Raw genomic sequence first — 24,868 nt, forward strand, 5'->3', positions numbered from 1 at the left:
TAACAGATTTAAAGGGCTGAATAAATAACAGAAAAAAAGGGTAGATAAATGGACTTTGGATATTAGTTGTTCACGTGTTTAGCTTTACAAATTTCATATAAAAAATTGTGGCCTTCCATAGACTTTTTTTTATATTTGTCCGTGTACCAAAGGGATCTAAAGCTTACACAGCATGTAAACATGAACAATAATAAAAGAAAACACAGATGCTGACCATTAACAATACAACATTAACAATAAGATTTTTATCATTTGACACGATAAATTTATCAATTGAGAAAGTTGACCAGACTCAATAGCCTTCGTGGTGGCATAGTAAAAAGAAATGTCTACCTGTCTCTCTCTCTGACATACGTCCATCTCTCACAATTTCTTATTTCACCGTTCACTTGTTTAGCAAGTCTACACTAACTATGACCGAGTTCTATAGGCTTTTGCTGTTGTTTCAATATCAACCGTAGGACGTTCGATTTAAAGGGTGTTACGAATTTCTGGAGAAAGTAAGATAGAACTTTTTCCCAGTAAGCTGTCGTCTGCATTATGTATGTTTCTTATTTTACAGTGTTAAGTTGGTCAGTCGGCTAGTGGGTTTGCTGTTGTCACACCGGACGCACGTCTCTATAAACCGTTCTTAAGAAATACTAAAAATAAAGTTACGTTAAATAAAAAAATAATAATAAAATGCCGAAAAAACCGTTCAGATGCCGAGACTAATGTTAATTTTAAAATAATTTAAAAAAAATAAATAAAAATAGTGCAATGCGTTCCAATTCGAAAAACAGAACATAATTTACGAATATAAAAAAAAAATAACTTTCAATTTTCACGCGGGAAAGCATATGTCAAGATGACAGTTCGCGAGTGGTTCAAATTTGGAAATCCAATGCGCAGTGATGTGAAACAGTTTGTTGTTTTATTAGTGCTGTTATCGATATTAGACAATTTGTTAACATGCAGTGGGGAAAGCGAAAGAGGTGAGTTTCTGTCCCGCGGTTTCGAAAACTATAGATTATAATCTGACCACAACAGTTTCAGCTGTTAAGAATGACCATTAAAGTAGTTTAAAGAAAGTGGAGTACAAATATTTGATGTAACCGGATTCTCCGGTGCTCTACATTATTCTGTGATGACATTGCTTTTTTCATCCTTGTATCATTAATCTTGTCCTCAAATTAAGGTCATTACTTCTTCAAGTAAGGATATATGGCACAATGTTTCATTGATTTTATTATTCTTGGACCCCAAATATTCTAAAGTGATAAAATAATTATTCGAAATGCGTAAAATAGAAAAGATATTTAATGGATTTATCAACGAGGAAAATTAAACTGATATTCATTATATATTATACTTCGTCAAACTGAGACAGAATTTCCAATAAGTATTAGGTTACTACCAGATTATATCATGCTTATGACACCTGTTTCCTTTAAATTCTATACGCATCCTGTAAATTTACTTCAAAAATAAATTGATTGATTTTTAAACGTCATAAAATTAAGAAGTATTAAAAGCTTGTATAAAAAATTGTACTAAAAAATGCTCGATTTATAATCGATATAAGAAATCTATCGGTCTATGCCCAATCAAGTGTAACGTGAATTTATACTAAAACAAAAACTATCGACAAAAAGTTATATTCATGACATCACTATTATAAAATTCTTGACCTAATTCCAACTTAATTGGTACTGTGAGTACAAAAGGGATATGCTCCCTTTTATTGTAGATCTTAGACATTTATGTATGTATGTGTATCATCTATTGTATTAATATTACCAGATTTTTGAATGAAGCCTTTTTAATCCATTCGACCAGCAATAAATTTTTTTTGGGTCAAATTAACAGGGTTTAATTGAACCAGAACTTTTTATAATTGGCCTGGCTTTTGGATGTATATCTGTTAAATTATTTTTAGTGCCGTGTTATTCCCGGCACTAATAGAAACAAAAATAAGACCACTTAATTTCTTGCCCACGGATGTCGTAAGGCTTATGAACTTGGGATTCTTCTTTTAGGCGATGGGCTAGCAATAGCAACCTCTCACTATTTGAATCTCAATTCTATAATTCAGCCTAATAGCTTCAGTCTTTATGAGACTGTTTGCTCTGTCTACCCCGTAAGGGACAAAGACGTGATTATACATATGTATGTATGTACCTTCATAACCATATTTTTTTGTATATACCAAAATAACGTACTATGTAAGGAGACGTTTAAGTCTTTTGTACTGGAGACAGCGGTACAAATTCGCTACCTATAAATTTTATATTTAGCTAAGCTGTGCCCGCAACTTCATCCGCGTGGCGTAGTTATTTTAGGCATCATTGAAGCCATCAAGGAGGATAATTTTCCCCGTTTTTTTCACATTTTCCATTATTTTTTTGCTCCTAAGCCAGCCTAAAGCCAACACAATTTTTTTTAATTCGAACCAGTATTTCCTGGGATTAGCGCGTTCAAATAAACAAACTCTTTAGTTTAATAATATTAGTATAGATTTAAGTTATGTGACGTCAATAAGTGATACAAAATGTATGCAATTTTGTTAATAAATCTTTTCTATTCTACTGCCAGACAGACAATTAACAACCCAATGTGCTGGGTCTAGAAACTCGAAATTTGGCATGTAAGTTCTATATGTGGTCTAGGGGTTCACTAACAGAGCATTTCCCAAAATTCCCGCGGGAACAAAAGCGAACGGTTGTTTTTTTTTTTATTTTACAGTTATTTTCATGTTTGCCAAAAATGTTAAAGTCATTTAGCTTTTCAACTGGCCACATTAATACGGTAAGCGGGACCGGTTAGCGGATTCGAGTCCAGGGCGTGACACGGTTCGTAAACCTGTAGGGAATGAAAGTCAGAGCCTTACTTTAAATTAAAAAAAAAAAGATCAAGCTACCTTTTTTTAAAACTAAAAATATAGCACGTCTTTATATCTTACGGGGTGCACAGAGTGAATAGTCGCGGAAGAGAGGTCTCGTTCAGTTGTACGGCTTATTATAGAACTGATATTCAAATAGTGACAGGTTGCTTGCCCTTCGCCTAATATAAGTTTATTAGCCTTTCTTTTCATCGATTTTAAAATAGTAGCTTAAATATACATATGTACATACATATAATCACGTCTATATACCTTGCTGGGTGGACAGAGCCAACAGGCTTGAAAAGACTCAAAGGCCACGTTCACCTGTTTGGCTTAATGATAGAATTGAGATTCAAATAGTGACAGGTTGCTAACCCATCGCCTTAAAGAGAAATATTTTAGCCTATCCTTTAACGACATAAATGCGAATGATATCGAGTGTTCCTATTCTATAGTGCTGGGAACCACACGGCACCGGAAAGTATGTTTATGTTTGTGCTATTTGAATTGTCGTTGTTCGCTTCTGCGCCCCCCTGATATGCTTTTTTCAACGTCCATCAATTTAATGTGGTTTTATATTCTAGTAAATATTTTTTGGGAAATTTACCAGACAAAAATCGAATAACACTAGACATATTTTATTTCTCCATTTTGGCGAAATATCAAGGGATCTTAATGCTAATGCAAGGGATAATATAATACAGCTTACAAACGTTTTATCAAAATTTATCCCGGTGATAATGAAAAACATTTATAATTATCAAAGAAAAACATACATTATAACAAAAATGTTTTGACTAAGTTATGAATCATGTTTTAAGCAATAAATTATTTGATTTAATTCCTCACAAGCGAAGCCTCTAACGAGGAAGGCACCAAAGTTTTTATATCCAAATCTTCTTGGTAGCGAAAACAAGAATAGTCAGTTTTTGCGACGTGAAGACTTAAATTCTGGAGTTCTGGGTGCAAGACCCTTGCTGGAATGCGTTATCAGTTTCTTTGTTGCAGTAAATAAATTGGCTAAGTTCACTTTTTTTTAATACTATATATTATTTTTAGATGTATTCAATTCTTATTCTGCCTTCTGGTGTTAGTAACGATTTTATCATCACCTATCTAGAGAGAAGCTCTGGATATGGGCTATGACCATGATCAGTCACTCATTCTGAGTAACGTAATGACTAAAACAAAAGTATATTTAATAAATTTTAATAGTGACAAATAATAAAATCTATCTAATATGATTATTGAAAAACATACTGAACTTATAATGATATTTTTAATCAACATCATCAATGATTGCCGGGCACGGGCATGTTGCCGCAGGGTATGATGATATTTTAAATGTAAATAAAAACCTGAAATATAAGATTTATTTGGTAATTCTTATCTATTTTACTTACTCGAAAAGGAAAAGGAAAACCCAGGGCTGCTGTCTAGAGAGGTGTGGACTTAAACAGGTCAAGGGCAGGAATAAAAGAAATAAATCTCTGTTTACCCCGTATTAGAACGTGATGTAACCGGCGCGTACGCACATATTGTCTTAACTCGCACAAATATTAACGGTTATCTCTCCCTGACTAACTCTGAAGATAGTGATGGTATTTGTTAGAACAATAAAAATATTTGTTCACTTTTTATTTTAACTTTTGTTTACCACATCTTCTATCATGTATAGCGGCCATATTGGATTTAATTGTTCGGCATTTAAAAACTGCATAACTTTTCATCATTATGTTAAAATAAGATTCTCACTAGTATCGATGTGTGGTCTAGAAATGATGCAGTAAATTTTTTTTTATGGACTAATTGATCTCTTCCCAAAACTCCGTTCCAATAGGAATTTCGAAACTGTTAATGGTGTTTACCCAAAAAAATATGTTCTTCCTCTTGTCTTTAACACTCTCATCTCTCTGGAGAGGAATCTCAGGATGTATTTTGTCTATGATCCTGGATTGGGTGAGTCAGGTTTTTACACGAAGCGACTCCCATCTTACCTCCGCAACCTTTGCAGGGGAACCTTACACATATTGGATCATGGTAAAAGCCAACAGAAACGAAAAGACTGAAAGGCTACTTACAGCTGTATGGCTTGATGATGTGTGAAATGTGATTCAAATAGTGACAGGTTGTTGGCACATAACTAAAAAAGAAGAGTCCCAAGTTGATTAGATTATAGTGATAATCTAATCAACTTAGGATTCTTCTTTTTTAGTTGGAAGACCAAAGGAACTCCAATGGAAGTTGTAAAAACAGTCGTTTTTACAACTTCCATTGGAAAGATATGGCGTGGTCCTATTCTAGAGTGTTGGGAACCACACGGCACCTTCTTATATTGTTAGCACACAATTTAAATACTATTCGCGTGATCTTTACCATAAAACACCGATGGCCGTTAGTTCTTTACTGTTGCATACATAATTATGTGTACAGTTTGTGTCCGCAGATCCACCTGTGTTTAACGTTACATACATACATACTCATCATCATACATATACATATCACTACATAGTATAAAACAATGTCGCTATTTTAGTCTGTTTGTCTGTATGCTTAAATCTTTAAAATTGCGCAACGGTTTTGATGCGGTTTTTTGTAACAGGTAGAGTGATTCAAGAGGAAGGTTTTTATGTATAATTTTTTCCGAATTTTGCACCCGTGCGAAGCCGGGGCGGGTCGCTAGTATATGATAAAACAATAAAAATATTTTGTCTGTACATTTAGCATTTTTGACTGAAATGGATAGAGGGACACTAAGAATGAATAATAGAAAGCAAAAATTTATTTTATTGTTTTTAATTTATTTAATTTATTGTTTTTAATTTTTTGTCTGTCTGTCTGTGTGTATGATCACGCTTATCTCCGAAAGCACTGAACCGATTTACTTAAAAAAATCGAAATTAACGCAAACGAAGTCGCGGGCAACAGCTAGTATACATATACATATATCGAGACAGTGATCAGTGCCGTGTGGTTCCCGGCACCAATAAAAAAAAAGAATAGGACCACTCCGTCACATTACCATGGATGTCGTAAACGGCGATTAAGGGATAGCCTTTTAAACTTGAGATTCTTATTTTAGGCAATGGGCTAGCAACCTGTAACTTGAATTTCAATTTACTCATGTCCCTTACAGATGAACGTGGCTTTTCAGTCTTGTCAGGACTGTTGGCTCTGACTACCCTGCAAGGGATATAGACGTGATTATATGTATATATAAATAGATATATTAACCCATCCTTCATCGAACTATTCCTTTCCACATCCCAATTATCGGCCATTTTGTTTTAGAAAGTGGTACTTGTGTGGTATATAACAATATTTTATTGCTCAAACGACGCTCGTACTAAGAGACTTGTAATAAACCTGAAACTTAATTAGTATTCGCATTGTGAGGTTTATGGGGAGAAACTTTAGGCGTATTTGACCTACGAACTAACATACATATATACTCTGTTAAGTATGTGTGATAGAAATTTATTTTATACTTAATATTTTACTCAGTACGCACTTCAGCTTACGTCCAATTATAGTTTAAAAAATGTGTAAAAGTTTATATTTTATAATCATAGATGGCGGTATCCAGTGTTGAAACGCGATATGGTTTCGATTTCGATTTCTATATGTATATATATACGACTACCTATGCCCGCGACTTCGTCCGCGTGGAATAGTTATTTTGGGCATCATTGATGCCCTCAAGGATGTATAATTGTCCCCGTTTTATTCACATTTTCCATCATTTCTTCGCTCCTTATAGTTGCAGCGTGATGTTATATAGCCTAAAGCCTTCCTCGATAAATGGTCTATTCAACACAAAAAGAATTTTTCAATTCGAACCAGTAGTTCCTGAGATTAGCGCGTTCAAACAAACTCTTCAGCTTTATAATATAAGTATAGAAATATACCTTTGCCTAGCCCGTGTATAAAGAAAATTTTAAATATTTATCGTATAACGTGCCTGAATTAAAACAGTGATGCGTATCTACCATAATCCAATATGAGTTAGGTATCAAATAGCAGGTACCCATCACCGCTAATCTTCCTACAATTAAATGTAGAAAACTTATCAAATCTTTTTTGTTCTTTGCCCACTAAACACATTTGCAAAAAAAAAAGTATGAGATAGGTACCCCTGCAAAGGTTGCGGAGTTGGTCAGACGGGAGTCGCTTCGTGTCACAAGACTCATCAATTGTGGTGACAAGTGGACCCCGGATTCCTTTCCATAAAATATAAGGTTGCAACCTGTACTAGCGCCAGGTTACATAAAATAACACCTCATTACGGTAGGCAGAGACTACATATCTCCACTTACCACGAACCCTGCGTACTTCGCTATATCAAAATAAATATCTCTATTTATGATTGCTATATATCTGGTTTAATGCCGTGTGGTTCCCGGCATCAATATAAAAAAGAATAGGAACACTCCATCTCTTTCCCATGTATGTCGTAAAAGGCGACTAAGGGATAGGCTTACAAACTTGGCATTCTTTTTTAGGCGATGGGCTGGCAAACTGTCACTATTTGAATCTCAATTCTAACATTAAGCTGAACGTGGCCATTCAGTCTTTTCAATACTGTTGGCTCTGTCAACCCCGCAAGGGATAGAGACGTGACCATATGTATGTATCTGGTTTAAGTTAACGTCTAAACAACTAAAGTACTTTACACAATGTTCCATTTTCACTCTCGTTGACCTGACAGCCTCACTTTCACGATTCTTGCCTTGGTCAAGTTCAGTTAGTTATTTTTAACTGTTTCGTAACGTTTTCTTATATTTACATAATAATAATGCCGGTGAGATTTGTCTATTGAATATTTAGAAGTACTACATCTTCATTAAGACGATGAGTTAGATACAAATTGTCACTTTTTGAAACTTTATGCCATCACTAAGCCGTTCAGTTCCAATGATCTTCAAGTATTTTCGACACTGTCGGCTCTGTCTACCCCGCAAGTGATATATGTGATTATATGCACTCGTGAGAGAGACGGAAAGTGATCGCGAAAATAGGACTATTTCTGTTGACATATTTCTAGCGAATCTAATAAAGCGCTTTACTTTTTCTTTCGCAAAAACTATTATTTTTTTACATGCTCCAGAGAGCATGTCATACCGGATATCATACAATCTAGTCAGTCAATTGGCATGAACTTTACATGCTTAAATTTAACGATTGATTTAAAGGACAGGACCCTTCTATACGGAACCTTGTTTCCTTGGTTTATTCCAATTTCAAATCCCGCCTCGGCCATTTACAAATGGCTGTTCTAAGTTACATTAGTTTTATTGCCAACCGATGCTCTTACGGTGCGGGGAAACGTCACGTGGAAATCTGAACATTCAGGCAAATGACACATAAGTATAGTACAATATTTCTATGTATGTAGGTATGCGATAATTTCGAAAAGTGTTTTAGTGATTGTGATCCTGTTTGATATGTTGGAAAGTGGGTTTTCTGGAGAAGGTTTTCATTTATAATTACTAACCGTGCGAAGCCGGAGCGGGTCGCTCATACTGCAATCTGTACTAATATTATAAAGCTGAAGAGTTTGTTAGTTTGTTTCTTTGAACGCGCTTATCTCAGAAACTACTGCTTCGAATTGAAAAATTCTTTTTGCGTTGCATAGACCATTTATCGAGGAAGGCTTTAGGTTATATAACATCACGCTGCAACTATTAGGAGCGAAGAAATAATGGAAAATGTGAAAAAAATCCATGAGGGCTTCAATGATGCCCAAAATAACTATTCCACGCGGACGAAGTCGCGGGCACAGCTAGTATTAAAATAAAGTTGGAACTATAAGTTCTAACATCCATACAATTTGTGTTTAATTTTACAATTTCTCTTTCGTTGCTTTCCCTTTCAAATATGGCGGCCCGAAAACTACGGTCTGTTTGTTTGTTGCGCTCAGAACGCGTGAACAATGTACGAATGTGAAGGTTAAGTGATAACTTGATGACGCTGACATGTTTTCGAGTGACTACATTAGGATCATGCGTTGGTTATTTTTCACATCTATGTATATTCCTTGGGCATCTTGAGGTACACTGATAGAATGTAACTTGTAATGATGTAATATATGTGAATGTGCCGTGTGGTTCCCGGCACCAATACAAAAAAGAATAGGACCACTCCATCTCTCTCCTATGGATGTCGTAAAAGGCGACTAAGGGGTGGGCTTACAAACTTGGGATTGTTTTTAGGCGATTGGCTAGCAACTTATCACTATGTGAATCTCAATTCTATCATTAAGCCGAATAGCTGAACGTGGCCATTCAGTCTTTTCAAGACTATTGGCTCTGTCTACCCCGCAAGGGATATAGACGTGACAATATGTATGTATGAAATGATGTAATAAGTACTTTTTATTCAGAAATTCCCACGGACGCGAATCTTCGGGGCGCAGCTACTAGTATATTTTAAAGTGACCACCGCGTTATTCAAATCCGGGAATATTATAATGAGACACGTTCATCAGTCGGTTACTTTAACCACTAGTCCATCGACCAACTCTTCTCAGTTTCCATGATGACAATGAACATTGTGTGTATGAGAAGCAGATGTCATACAAACACGGTTCTTGAAGTTAATTAATAGTTGTTGGTTTTCTTAAACAAGTGAATAATACTCAAGTGAGTGAAAGTTCTTAAATGTAATTCCGTTATAGTGATAAGTAACCTAAAATATTATATATATACCTGTTTAGTTTATTGAATTACATACATACATATAATCACGACTTTATCCCTTGCGGGGTAGACAGAGCCAACAGTCTGGAAAATACTGATAAGCCACGTTCACCTGTTAAGCTTACTGATAGAATTGAGATTCATATAAAGTGATAGGTTGCTAGCCCGTCGCCTAAAAGAAGAAACCCAAATTTGTAAGCCTATCCCTTAGTCGCCTTTTAAAGTCGACATCGATAGAAAAGCGATGGACTGGTACTATTCTTATTCTATTGGCGCCGGGAACCACACGGCACTGCCCGGAACCACATGGCACTTCATTAAATTACTTATTACTAAGATATTCATAACACATTCATAACTCTCTTCATGCAAGCACGGCGGTCTCGGGTACTTTTGACCTGACCCTTTACCAGGACGTTAATTATTCTATTGGCAATAAATCTCAATCAGTGAAGTTATTCGTTTCTCTCTAAGCCCCACCCGACACAAGCAACTGAATTTTTTTTTTTTTTTTTTTTTTTTTTTTTTTTTTTTTTTTTTTTTTTTTTTTTTTTTTTTTTAGGTTCCCCTGCAAAGGTAGCGCAGGTCAGATGGTAGTCGCTTCGTGTATAATCGTAGATGCGTACTCCGGGCTCCTGTCTAGAAAGGTCGATATACGATCCGTTAAACGCTTAATCGATAATTGCATTGGAAATATTAGATAATTCTCCGTTTCTGTCGGAAGAGCCACATCGCAAACAGAGCGTGGTAGAAACGGGGCCAGCGACGTGAGACGCGCCGGTTCATCGTAACATGTGGCATCTCAATACATACATACATACATATAATCACGTCTATATCCCTTGCGGGGTAGACAGAGCCAACAGTCTTGAGGAGACTGATAGGCCACGTTCAGCTATAAGATCGAATTCAGATTCAAATAGTGTGAGGTTGCTAGCCCATCGCCTAAAAGGAGAATCCCAAGTTTATAAGCGTATCCTTAAGTCGTCTTTTACGATATCCATGGAAAAGATATGGAGTGGTCGTATTCTTTTTTCTATTGGTGCCGGGAACCACACGGCACTCATCACTTGTTTAATATGGACGAATTTTCATAAGTACATATGCTCTCTACTGTCTACCCCGCTAGGGATATAGACGTGATCATAGGTATGTATGTACATATCCTCTCGTCCTACAGGTATATAGTCCCGGATTCAATCCCCAACCGTCAAGGCATTAATATCCATACAAATTGCATAACCAAAAGAAAAAATGTCACAAATTGTTAACGGTAAAATTTGTAATATATTGCGTGTTTGACTCATACTTGAATGTGCTTTCTCTTTCTTGAGGTGAAATGGATGACATCATTCATATTGTCACGGAAAGGTCCAAGGCACGGATGAATAGGGTTGTCGTGTGGCATAGTACAGTGGACGACATAGAAAATAATTCGATACATTTACGATACGAAGGTATTTCTACTCGTATGTACTCCGCAGTACATATAAACTGGAAGTTTGGCTTATAATAAAAAAAAACATAAATGGTAAATAAATAGTTTATTACCGTTGAAATACTTTATTCTTGGTCTTCCTCTTCCTCTCTTTTCTTATTTTGATCATATAAAGCAAAAAAGTAAACGTTATAACATACCAACAAATTAACTAGAATTACTGTAATAAATGATCCTGTATATTATTTTGTGTACCTAAATTGCAGAAAAAACGCGCGATAAATTTATCGCGCGATAAAAATGGCGTCGTGCATGATAGCTTCGTTGGATCATAAAAATAAGTTTTTTTGTATAATATATTACGATGCCAACCCTAGTAAGCGCCATTTTATCATTCGCGAGCTTAAAATTAAAATGGCTGTATGACGAATCGCAAAAACGCCAAAATGAAAGTAAAATTATATTTTCGCGGGCCGTGTAAGGAAGTGATGATAGGTTTTATCATAATATTAAAATTCTGAAGCGGAAGTAACTAAAAATATAAATATGATTTGAACCTGTGACTCCATGCGCGTCACACATTTTATTTGAGCACCTTATGCGGTTATTAAAACAAAATATTCAAAAAGTGAAATTTTTAAACGTGTATCTATCACTGTTAATAATATTGAGCCAAAAATACGAAAATAACACGTTTATTTTATGGAGACCCCTTAATATTTTAATTCTAAATGAATTAAAATATAAAGTTGGAAAAAAGGAAGTTAATAAATCCGTTATAAATTTAACTGAATACGCAATGACATCGTAAGGCGTCGTTTAAGTCTTTTGTACTTCAGATTTGAACATATCTAGGCATTGTTATATTTGAGCACTCCGTTATTATAAGTCATTCCTATATTCATTCATTCATACATTCACGTCTATATCCCTTGCGGGGTAGACAGAGCCAGAGTAGTCCTAAATTTTTAATTAAAATATTTATAAGTCCCTTATGTTAATTGTTATATTTCGTTTATTGTATAAATATTTTATTATTGTTATTTTAGGTATACGGTATATGAAAACGTTTCTTCTTTTTTATATAGGTATTTATTTTTAGATTCATTGCCAAACGAATTGAGCAGTTTTTCAATTTCCTAACTGACTTAGTAGTCTGGTCATTTGACCTGGTCTTGGTCAGTCTAGGTCACCGCCCCAATCGGAAACCATCACGCATTCAGGTTAGACGTGACCCACATACCTTGAAGTTCGGACATCCTGTAGAAAACTAAAAGTCAACATGGCGTCACACTAATTGTCCAAATAACATACTTGCACTTTATATACCTACCTTTTACCAGCAACATTTTCAACAGCATTACGCGTAATGCCGTCATACTAATTTTGGTAGACTAATTAACATACATACATACATATAGTCACGTCTATATCCCTTGCGGGGTAGACCGAACCGTTTTGCCGTATGGTTTCCCGCACCAATACAAAAACAGATAGGACCACTCCATCTGTTTCCCATAGATATCGTAAGGCGACTAAGGGATAGGCTTACAAACTTGGCATTCTTTTTTAGGCGATGGGCTAGCAATCTGTCACTATTTGAATCTCAATTCAATCATTAAACCAAATGTAATTTAACTAATTAAAGTAAACTAAATAACATACATACATATAGTCACGTCCATATCCCTTGCGGGGTAGACCGATCCAACCTTGAAAAGACTTAAAGGCCACGTTCAGCTGTATGGCTTTATGGTGGTATTGAGATTCAAATAGAGACAGGTTGCTAGCCCATCGCCTACAATAGGAATCCCAAGTTTATAAGCCTATCCCTTACTCGCCTTTTATGATATCTATGGTAAAGTTATGGAGTGATTCTATTCTTAAGTGCCGGAAACCACACGGCATAACACTTAATAACTACCTACACTTTATATACATACAAGCTTTTAACCGCAGCTTCGCCCGCGTGTATTTAAACTCATGTATAAAAAGCGAAGAATTTAACGCCATCTACAAAAAGTTACGAAATTAGCGCTAGCTACTAAAATCAACGAATTTAGCGCTACCTACGAAAGAATATAGATTTATCGCAAATCTTACGGAAATTAATATTTTACCGGGATGAAATGTACACTATGACCTTCGCCAGACTCTATTATATAAACGCAAAATTTCAATATCAATTGGTTTAGTAGATAACGCGTGACGGGACAACAAACAAACAAATAAACTTACTTTCGCATACGAAACTAATAATATAAATGCTCTCACCAACATTTCAAAGAGAAACAAAATCCGTCCACGACTTACCGAGATTAGCGCATAGTTACCTACAGACAAAGAAATAAGAGATATTACTTTAAAGTATGTAGTAAAAAAAACTAGTGCATTACTAGTCTTTGAATCGCTGTAATTTAAAGACTAGTAATGTACTAGTTTTTACCGCTGCTTCGTTCTCACTTTAACTTGCAGCGTAACAATTTACAGTACTTACTATAGCTACTCGTCTATACTAATATTATAAAGCTGAAGAGTTTGTTTGTTTGTTTAATTGTTTAAACGCGCTAATCTCAGGAACTACTGGTTTGAATTGAAAAATTCTTTTTGCGTTCAATAACTCATTTATCCAGGAAGGCTTTAGGCTATATAACATCACGCTGCAACTTTAAGGAGCAAAGAAATAATGGAATATGTGAAAAAAACGGGAAAATTTATTCATACTGTAGGGCTTCAATGATGCTCAAAATAACTATTCCACGCGGACGAAGTCGCGGGAACAGCTAGTATTAGATATAATTCACATTTTGGCAAAACCGCAGAGGCCGCGCCGTTACCAAGAAATTTAGCATAATACTTTAATTTGTAAGCGATACGCAGACTGCGAGATCTGGTGTAGTGGTAAAAGGATTTTTGTTACGCGACCCGAGTTCGAGATCATCTTTTTAACCTCCCAACACAAAAGGAGTGTATTAGTAGTAAGCTCCATGTTTGCCGATTATATTGAAATTAATTGCAATTTTTTACACAATTATGATTGTAATTACTACTGGTCGCAGCTAACCGAAAATTTGCATTTAAAATATTGGAAAATTATTAGTATGCGAATATTTCCTGCACGAAATTTTTACAAGTGTACCGGTACCAATAGATAAAAGAATAGGTCCACTCCTTCTCTTCCCCATGGAAGTCGTAAAAGGAGACTAAGGAATAGGCTTAATAAACTTGGGATTCTTTTTTTTTGGCGACGGGCTAGCAACCTTTCACTATTTGAATCTTTATTCTATCATTATGCCAAACAGCTCAACGTGGACTATCAGTCTTTTAAGACCGTTGGCTTTGTCTACCCCACAAGGGATACATACAGACGTGATTGTAAGTATATATAGAAATTTTTGTTTAACGTGGGTGGAGCCCGGAAGGGAATTCTCTTGTACGTAAAAGTTTTGAATAATTATATTGTTATGTTATTCCATTCATAAGTATATTTTCCCTAAAATTACTTCATATTAGTTACGACTTTCAAAACGGATCGACATTTTCCAATTATTGTACACTTTTCGAAGGCGAATCGTTGATGGAATCTTGTTAAATCTGTCACATACAGGAAAGTCGATTGCGACCAATACTTCATGCGAGTCACGTTTGTATGTACTTTCCATTGATTTCTCTTTAGATTCGTTTTAACATGTATCTTACTAAGATATGTGAAATGGGGCTTGTGAAATTTTCACATACAAGTGTTAAACTGATTTAAAAGTGCTTCTAATAAAGCAACTTATAAATAAATATCCAACGGGAGTAAAATTTCGGGCTCGACCGCCAGCAAAGGGAAGATCTTCCGCCTGGCTAGGTGTTATGTCTGGGGAACCGCGCGACAGACGATGTTGAGTCGGAGGTTTTTTTTCTCTTTTTGACAGACAAAGCCAACAGTCTTGAAAAAACTGATACGGCACGTTCAGCTGTTTGGCTTAATAGTATAATTGAGATTCAAATAGGTTGCTAGCCCGTCGTCTATAAGAAGAATCCCAAATTTTTAGGCATATCCCTTAGTCGCCTTTTACGATATCCATGGGAACGATGCGAACAGTCTAGACATTTAGTTTACATAAAAGTATATTTGAAACTTTTGTTAATTAATTCTGTATAAAATATGCTTATTTATACTTAAGTATAGTTTCTATATAAAATGTAAAAACTCCGGTCAATCAGATAGTGTACATCACTCATACCATTTCAAAAATATTATTTTTATTAAATGGTTCAAAAATCCAACATCATATTTCAAATGCATCATTTTGATTGAAAACTAAATAATCGTTTTCTTTTTTACAGAATCAAAAAAACTCTTCGGAGGCTACAGGATAACGCCATCACATTGCAAAGCCTCCAGAGCAGCAAAATACAACAGAGGGAGTACACTATGTATGTTTAATCATGAATGTATCCAAAGAGGGGGCGAAGTGGTGGGGGCCTGTATAGACGGCTTTCTATTCGGAGCATGCTGCCAACTTAAAAGTGACAGCCAATCACACATACCCAAAGGTCCCGGAGTGGTCATGACAAGTTACCTGGATTATCCGGACGCAGACACAGAAACAGTTGATTATGATTCTGAGAATTTGGACGTATGGCATAACAGTTTCAAACCTGTTGTCACTCCTGGGTACCGGCCTGGTGCAAGCTCATCGACGCCAAAAACTGAAGTCAACACTGAATCTGTTATATCTGAAGGCTTAACTCAGATTACTAATACGTTATTGAATTCTCCAGAAAACGATAATAATTATGTGTACGTTAAACCTGATAAACCTGGAAGCGTTTATACTCACAGCACTATAGATCATAATTTAGCTGATACTATATTACTGAATAGAAATGGATCAGTAGCAGAGAATGTTGCTAGACCGTCAGATTTTAATATTCAAATATCATCGATGCAAACAAAACCTACAGTATCCCCGCTGTCCAGTACAACAACATCAACATCTAAGACAGTTTCAACACATAAACCCGTGTATACTAAACCGGTCTTCAAACCGAAACCAAAACCACAACCATCTTCAACTGAAAATTACGTCAAGGTATCAACTGTAACAAAAGACACTCAGAAAGTGACGGAATTATCATCCATAGACAGTATAATACAAATGTTGAACAGCACTACAAGTTTGAATGACGTCACGTCACCAGCTTCTGATATTTTAGAACATAAATCATCATTAGGGCCAACAGTTTCCTCGATGTCTTACGGAGAAGGTGGATATGGAAGTAATTACATTAATTACTATGTATCACCTGGACATTACGTCACAGTGAAACCTGGTACTAGTCTTTATTCGACGACATTCGCTTATAATAATTTGAAACCTTACACCACATCAAAACCACATATTAAAACTCCTATAAATACTTCAAGTCAAACGGTAAAACCTGGAGTTAGTGTGTATTCTAGTACTTTCGCGTATCACACTAAAAAGCCATATAATACTCCGAACAGTATACCAGAGGTGGAAAAGACTACATCAAGACCTCAGTATTCGTCTCCTGCACCTATTTCTCAATCAACTCAAGAAGCAATAAATGCATTCAATAGGTACCCTACTGATCCGAGTAATTTCGGACCAAGTCTTACAACATTCACTTATGTTACATCAAGTACTACACCTGTACCTCCTTCAAGTACAAGAAGTCCACCATACACTAGCTACGTGACAGGATCTACACCAGCGAGAAGACCAGTAACGGAATCTCTAAATCAGAACAATATACCAAGTTTTTCTGACATTTTCGCAACAGCGACACCGACTGTGGTCATACTAAACAACTTCCAAACGCCAAAACCAGATGTAGACGTCTCAGAAGAGGACAAAGAACCAGAATTTATCGAAATTTCTCAGGAACCGTTCCAGAAACCAGTCAGTTCGATAACGGTGAACAATCACATTGAAACGAGTAACACGATTTATATGTCGAAACCACCACCACTAAAGCATGACAGACCGTCATCTCCAACTGTTGTCATTACTCCTAAACCTGCTCCAAATACAACTCCATACCCGCTTTCAACCACCAAAGTTTCACAATCTACTCTCAGTTTTGATTCTTTCACAGAATATACTCCAACTACTTTCAAACCAGAAATGCAAACTTCCCCTGACGATATGATTAACTTCCCACCAGTAAGAAATCCAATGCTTAACGTAACAGGTTCTAATCCTGTTTTCAACACCAGCATCACTATGTCAAATGATTTAGAAGTTCTTCACGACGTCGAATTCACAACACCATCGTGGCAAGAAGATGAAAAACTGAATGAAAAGATGAATTTGTTCGTGAACAAAATCGTAGGAAGTCTGCAAGGAACGTTCCAGGAACTGCATGACATAGTGATCCTTGATAAGAAACCTAACGGCACTATCATAGGTGCCAAGACTACAACACCTAAGCCTACTAAAAAGACTCCGACCACTACGAGAAAACCTATTTTCACTACGACTAAAAAACCAGCTAGGTTGACTACAACTACTAAAAAACCATTGAAAACAACGAAAAAGCCGACTCGACTTACAACTGTTTACAGAAGACCTACGACTACAGCGCCCCCGACAACAAATGCTCCTGCGAAAAAACCGGTACGTAGGAAACCATCACGTAAACCTATTAGAAACTGATGATTCGTAAAATTTTAAAGTAACAAAATTTAAACATTTTTGGTCGAAAATTTAAATTTATGTTTGGGAAAAATCACCAAACTCTTATTTGGATCAAAATTTTTCTTTTGGAGTTAAAGTCTTAAACTTTTGATTATTTATTATTAGGATAGGCTTAAAAGGTACGCTACGGTAAGCTATATTTTTTAAATTATAATTTTAAATTTAAACTTCTATTTTAAGTAGTACTTATTATCTAATTAAGTAGATGGTCTAAAAATAATCATTGCTAATAATAAATTTTGCAACTTTAATAACAATACCTATTTTAATTATATCATAATATATTAAAAATCATAATTATTATTATCATTTTATAACATAAGCAATTATTTTTAATTTAATTAACATTATTAACGTACATACATTTTAACCAAATCTAACACCTCTCTCACCTCACCTCAATATACGAACATAAATTTTCACCAAAAAAATTTTCACCATCACATTTTTCATCCCAAGTATGTCGGGTCTGTGATTCTATATTCTTCAGGTGACCACGACGAAGAAACCTAAACCGACAAAGAAATTGACAACAACAGTAGCCACCACGACGGTGACAGAGGCTTGGAACGATGAAGTCACTGTGGAAGGATTTGTCGATGACACTGTGGACTACAACGATAAGAATTGTGAGTACTTTAATGATATTAGTGTAAATTTTCATGCGATCAAATGTGGTTGAGTACAAAAAGATCCAAAGATTAGACGTGCTACTATTGATCCGATCCCAATTTGAAGGTTGAGTTCGAAAAGATTATTATAAAATTATCTTAAAATTATGACAGCAACATTATATGTATATGATTATTTAGGAATTTTATAATAACATTATGATTTGATTGAAATTATAGTTTAAAGCTTAAAATCAGATATTTTATACTTATGTAGGTATGATATCACAGTAAGTATAGAATGCTTAAAAGTTAACTATTTCTGTAGTTGTTTTATCAAAACTTTGAAACTACTAATCTTAACGAAAGTTATAATGTGCGGTGTTCAAAACTTATTTCTTAATCTTAATTCGCACATTGTTTTAAACATATTGTGAGTGTATTTTACCTTCTCCATTTCTCACATATTGTGTGTCATCATTGTCATCAAAGCGTCTTTGTAATCAATTTAACAGTGTGTTAGTTTTCACACGTTTCACTCTTGGGAAGTGTGACTTCAACCATTTCACGAACAAAAAAAAATCTGACATCAAAAATTAAGTCGCTACTTAGCGAAAATTGCAATTGAGCTTGGAAAATAGGATTTGCTATTGTTATTTTTTTCTTTCTTTTTTCTATAGAGTTCATTACAGTTTCCGCTTTCAGCATTATCATATAATTCATCATCAATTATCCCAATTCAGTTTAAATTAGCATATTTTATAATCAGTCAGTCATTTTTGTATTTTACAACAAAAGCCAATTCAACAACTTTTGGAATTCTTAAAGTTTCACAGATTACTTTTCTTTTACATGTCATAAACTGTAATTGAGGAGAAAACCTATACTTATTGTTACTTGACCACGCTAACTAACTTACTACAAGTCAATCGTTGCTTCAGGCACATTAATAATCAATTATACTATCATTGTTTTTGAAACAACACCAAAAATATTCTAGTATGTGGCGTCAGACCGCTCGTCAAGTCCGGCCGTATCGTCGGCGGGAAGAACGCCAAATTCGGGGAGTGGCCGTGGCAGGTGCTGGTCCGGGAGTCCACGTGGCTGGGACTCTTCACCAAGAACAAGTGTGGCGGCGTGCTCATCACAAGCAGATTCGTCACAACCGCTGCTCATTGTCAACCTGGGTATGTTTTATTTTCATTTTCTATTGGAAAAAATAAAATCTGTAATATTAACAATAATAATAAATGAACACCTATTAATAGATAAATATCAATTGTGCAATATTAGATTTAAACAATTCTATTTAGATTTAAAATTATAAACAAAACATAAAATTATTTTGTGATACTAAGTAGGTTCCTTTATGTATAACTTAGTATGTCTGGTCTACTAATAATTAATAAATGTTTGCAACATCCCAAAGGGTAAATTGAAGATCTGGTATAAGTACATATTAATTAAATACCTCGTTGTACTCATATTATGCATATAAAAAATTGAATTTAAAAAAATCAGAAAGATAAATTTCAGTTCCCTGTCAATATTGTTAGATACTAGGTAGGTATAACCTTTTATTGAAAAACAATATTTGTATAGTTACAACCGTTTCCAATGCGAAATGTAAACACATCGTCAGCACAATAATAAAAATGGCATAGAAGCAGTTTGGATCGATGATAAAAATAGTCAATAAAAATTTTATGGGTTACAAAATCAAGGCTTACAAAAATTTTAATGTCTGGATGGCACAACTGTGCTGAATGATCTTCGATATTCTTTTGCATCCATAATCACTATTCTTTTATAAGAAATCATAAAATCATAAATCTGTCTGTATTTACTCAAATCTAAGAATTAAAGAATTTAACTAACTAACTAATCATTTCAGATTCCTAGCATCCCTCGTGGCGGTCTTCGGCGAGAACGACATATCTGGTGACAAAGAGCCTCGCAAGCCTGTATCTAGAAACGTTAGGAGAGTTATAGTCCACAGGCAATATGATGCTGCGACATTTGAGAATGATCTGGCTTTGTTGGAACTGGAGTCTCCGGTCAAATTTGACGCACATATAGGTAGGTCGTTTAAGAAATACAACATTTTTAAAGTGGAGTAGGCCGTAGTAGAAAAAAGAAATGTCTAGATGATACTGATACTAAGATATCATGAGACAAGGAGCCTCGCAAGTATGTATCTATAAACGTAAAAGAGTCATTTTTATAGGCAATATGATGCTGCGACATTTGAGAATGATCTGGCTTTGTTGGAATCATTTAAATTTTAAATTATAAAATCCTTTAAATTTTGGGTTGGTCTCCTGTAAATTTTGAATATATCGGTATATTCAAATTTTACGAGAGATAGAATATACAAATACATAGGAATATATAGGTAAGATAGTTTCCAGCACCTGTTCCTTAGGAGTTTTTCTTATTACAGATCTTAAATAAGAAAAGAAAGATCTAGGTTATCAAATTCATGAGATATATGGTGATAAAAAAGCAAAAGAAGTGTCAAGAAAAGTTCGAAGATTGACGAATACACTTCATGGGCCATATGATATGACAACTTTTGTGAATGATCTTTCAAATTTGATATTTTACCCACGTGTAGTAAACCATTGAAGGAATAAGGTCAAGATGGTCATATTTTTGAGATATTTTGACGATATGGAAGCTATAGGTGCGACCAAAAACTTTAGAGGAGGAATCATTAATTAACATAATGCAACATTTGTTCTTCCAGTACCAATATGCATGCCTCCAGACGAGGCTGACTTTACTGGTCGAATGGCGACCGTGACGGGGTGGGGGCGGCTCAAATACGGTGGAGGGGTGCCAGCCGTGTTGCAGGAAGTCCAGGTAAATTGCTCTTCTATCAAGGATACATATGCAGGGGTAGGCAGAGTAAGTAAGTAAGTAAAGAAAGAAAGAAAAATATTTTATTTGATATCACAAACTTAACTATACTAAGTAACAGGATTTTACAATTTGTGCGTTTTTGTGAATATCAAAAAGTCTTCCTCTCAGCATAATGTTGCGGTGGTAACCACAACGCTGGTCTTCCGAGGACACCTTTTAAGTAAGTAAGTTTATTTGAGTTAAAAGGTGGTATTACAGGTCAAAGTACATAGAGACTAGTAGATATATACTTAGCACTTCTGTCAACATTGAATTAATTTATGAAATTCCACAATGGGGAAGGAGACGGAGTATTGTGTCGTAAAAGGCGACTAATGGATAGGCTTACAAACTTGAGATTCTTTTTTTAGGCGATGAGCTAGCAACATGTCACTATTTGAATCTCAATTCTATCATTAAGCCAAATATCTGAGCATGGCCTATTAGTCTTTTCAAGACTGTTGGCCCTGTCTACCCCACAAGGCATGTAGACGTGACCATATATATATATGTAATTTGCATAATATAATATTCTGATTAGTCTGATTGACATGCTAGATTTATCAAACAAACACGATTCCTTTCTTGACATCCTTATGAAAAGAATTTCGACGAAACATTTTTGTTTTTCTATTAGGTAATAATGTCCAAAAAATTACTTTCCAGGTGCCTGTGATAGAGAACAGCGCTTGCCAGGAGATGTTCCTCACCGCTGGCCACCAGAAGAACATCAGGAAGTCCTTCATATGCGCTGGATACGCGAACGGGCAAAAAGATTCTTGTGAAGTTAGTTATTTTCATCACATCATCATCTTACTGCGATTATGTTCACATTAACTAGATTTTTGAGTGAAGTCTTTTAATTTGAGTAGTGCCGTGTGGTTCCCGGCACCAATGAAAAAAAGAATAGGACCACTCCATCTCTATCCCATGTATGTATGTCGTAAGAGGCGACTAAGGGATAGGCTTACAAACTTGGGATTCTTTTTTAGGCGATGGGCTAGCAACTATTTGAATCTCAATTCTATCATTAAGCCAAATAGCTGATCGTTGCCATTCAGTCTTTTCAAGACTGTTGGCTCTGTCTACCCCGCAAGGGATATAGACGTGACCATATGTATGTATGTATGTCTATTAATTTGATGATCTTACGATGAGCAACCAATCTTTTTGCTGGTCATTGAGGTGCGAGGGTGGGGCAATAGTCACTGTTTGTAAAACCAGTAACATTTTCAAAGCACCTTAAATAGTGGATCCCGGGCTTTAAATCAAATCCTAGATTGGGTGAGTCAGGTTTTTGCACGAAGCGACTCCCGTCTGACCTCCGCAATCTTTGCAGGGTAATCTTACCGGTATTGGATCGATCATGGATATACTTACATCCAGTTGCCTGAGTGAGTGCTTACTCCAAACCTGACAAGAAATATGAATTCTCTGCCTGTACTTTAAAGTTAACCAAAACAATTTCAGGGTGGTGTCGTGTGGTTCCCGGCACCAATACAAGGGAGAATGGGACCGCTCCATCTCTTTCCCATGGATGTCGTAAAAGGCGACTACGGGATAGGCTTACAAACTTGGCATTCTTTTTTTAGGCGATGGTCTAACAACCTGTCACTATTTGAATCTCAATTCTATCTTAAAGCCAAATAGCTGAACGTGGCCTATCAGTCTTTACAAGACTGTTGGCTCTGTCTACCCCGCAAGGGATATAGACGTGATTATATGTATGTATGTATGTAATTTCAGGGTGACAGCGGTGGTCCCCTAGTCCTTCAAAGAGAAGATGGCCGCTGGCAGCTGGTAGGTACCGTCTCCCACGGGATCCGGTGCGCGGCTCCATTCTTACCAGGAGTCTACATGAGGACGACCTTCTACAAGCCCTGGCTGAAGAGTGTGACCGGAGTGAGAGGATGAGCGGCATTTCTGAAGAGAACCACCTTTCTACGACCTGCAATTAACTTTGCAATTCGGTTGCGGCAACATGTTGCGTGTAACTGAAGAGAAATTCTTTCTCATGATTTCGAAGTCGTTAATAGTGAATTGAGCGGCGTGAAGTGGAACATATCCTAAGCTGTTTACTTTGTTGCATCAACTGGTCGCAATATTTTTTATGTAGCTAATGTGAAGAATCATTATATCTTAATATATTCTACACTTCGAAAGTTGGTTGTGAAAATTTGTTGAAATTTTTCTTAAGTATGTTTCAATCCGTTGCAACGACAAAAAAGCGATTGGCGTAGTTATTTTAAAAAAATCATATCGCGTGCAAATTGCATTATTCTGTTATCTTTGTTGAAATTCATATTTCAGGGTAATATGTGCTGATAACGACATGAATTCACGAACAGTTTCAACCTGGCTTTCGATCATATGATTAAGAACCAAGATAAAACCCTTTTAAGTGAGGCAACATATAAAGTTGCAAGTTCACGCGCTAAATCTTCACAACTTTAGAATAATACTCTCTTTGAATAACCAACTATTGATGTTTTTTCTTATGGAAACTTTAACATTGAGTTGCTGAAATTATTCCATGTATTCATTAGTAAATTTCACTGTTCAAGAAATTATAAAACAAACTTCCTACTGTCGTAATTTATTCGAAATATTAATTATATCGCCATTTGTGATTTCCCCCACCCCTTTTAATTCGAGAAATACTAGTAGCATAATTCAACAATATTATTAAAAGTACATATTTGATAAATATCGAAAACAAAATTTTCTTACTCAGAAAGTTCAAAGATGGTGTCCGGTAAATTTGATTGGCTATTAAATATTAAAAGTTCCCTACCGTAGTTAAAAGGATCATTTGTCCTAAAATTAAATAAATCTAAAACTACGGTAGTTTAATTTTAGAGTCAGATAGCGTTGTCTTGTGCAAAAATGCCGGCAATTTTTGCTCGCATCACTCCGCTGTCCATCGTTAGATGGCGCTGTTTCAAATAGTTCCATACAACGATGCACGACTCTCCCAAATTATATATATTTTATACTTTAGAACTAGTGGCACTGTCTTTTATAGAAAAATTTTATATAAATTTCGAAGGTTGAAAATCATCCAATAAGATAATTATTTCTAAGTAATCCTCTTTATTATGTGACATTAATGAATGACCGTTAAGAGTCTATCGTACCTAAAGATATTTTGTGATCTTTATCTTATGTTAAAGTTCGATCGGCTAGGTATATAGCACAGCATACTATACTTCTGAATAAAAACTGTTGAAAAAATTTATAGTGGGATTTTCATCGACTATTTAAAGAACTTTCAGTATTTTATTAAGATCACAGTTAGACCTACATTATAAAAATTTGTTACTTTTATTATAATCTGGTGAATTTAATAAATTAAAAAGCTCGCAAAGGACGACTTCTGTTTCTAGTTTCGATTTCATGATGTTAAATCGTATAGAACAATTAATTCATATTTTTTAGACAAAAAGAACATTGAAATCATTAATTTAATACTATTTTGAAATATATATACTTGAAAGTGTATACCATTATGTATATTATTTAAAGTATTATACGACATATAAATATTGTAAATTAAATTGCATTTATTAAATCTATATTAAGTGTAAAATTAGTTGCTAAGACTGATTCTATGTAAAATATCTCCATATATTTATATT

At 35.3% G+C, this 24,868-nt stretch overlaps 1 protein-coding gene across 1 annotated transcript; it reads left to right on the forward strand.

The window, feature by feature from the left end:
- Positions 1-847: 847 nt before the first annotated feature.
- Positions 848-23,541, forward strand: LOC106129480 (serine protease filzig). Its single transcript, XM_060952769.1, has 9 exons — positions 848-974; positions 15,335-16,330; positions 16,439-17,634; positions 18,206-18,344; positions 19,327-19,513; positions 20,221-20,405; positions 21,076-21,191; positions 21,897-22,016; positions 22,977-23,541. Exons 1-9 carry the CDS (start codon positions 848-850, stop codon positions 23,142-23,144), a joined length of 3,234 nt encoding a protein of 1,077 aa, XP_060808752.1. The 3' UTR covers positions 23,145-23,541.
- Positions 23,542-24,868: the final 1,327 nt, after the last annotated feature.

The sequence above is a fragment of the Amyelois transitella genome, chromosome 29 (genome assembly GCF_032362555.1).
Source record: "Amyelois transitella isolate CPQ chromosome 29, ilAmyTran1.1, whole genome shotgun sequence".
Lineage (NCBI taxonomy): Eukaryota > Metazoa > Arthropoda > Insecta > Lepidoptera > Pyralidae > Amyelois > Amyelois transitella.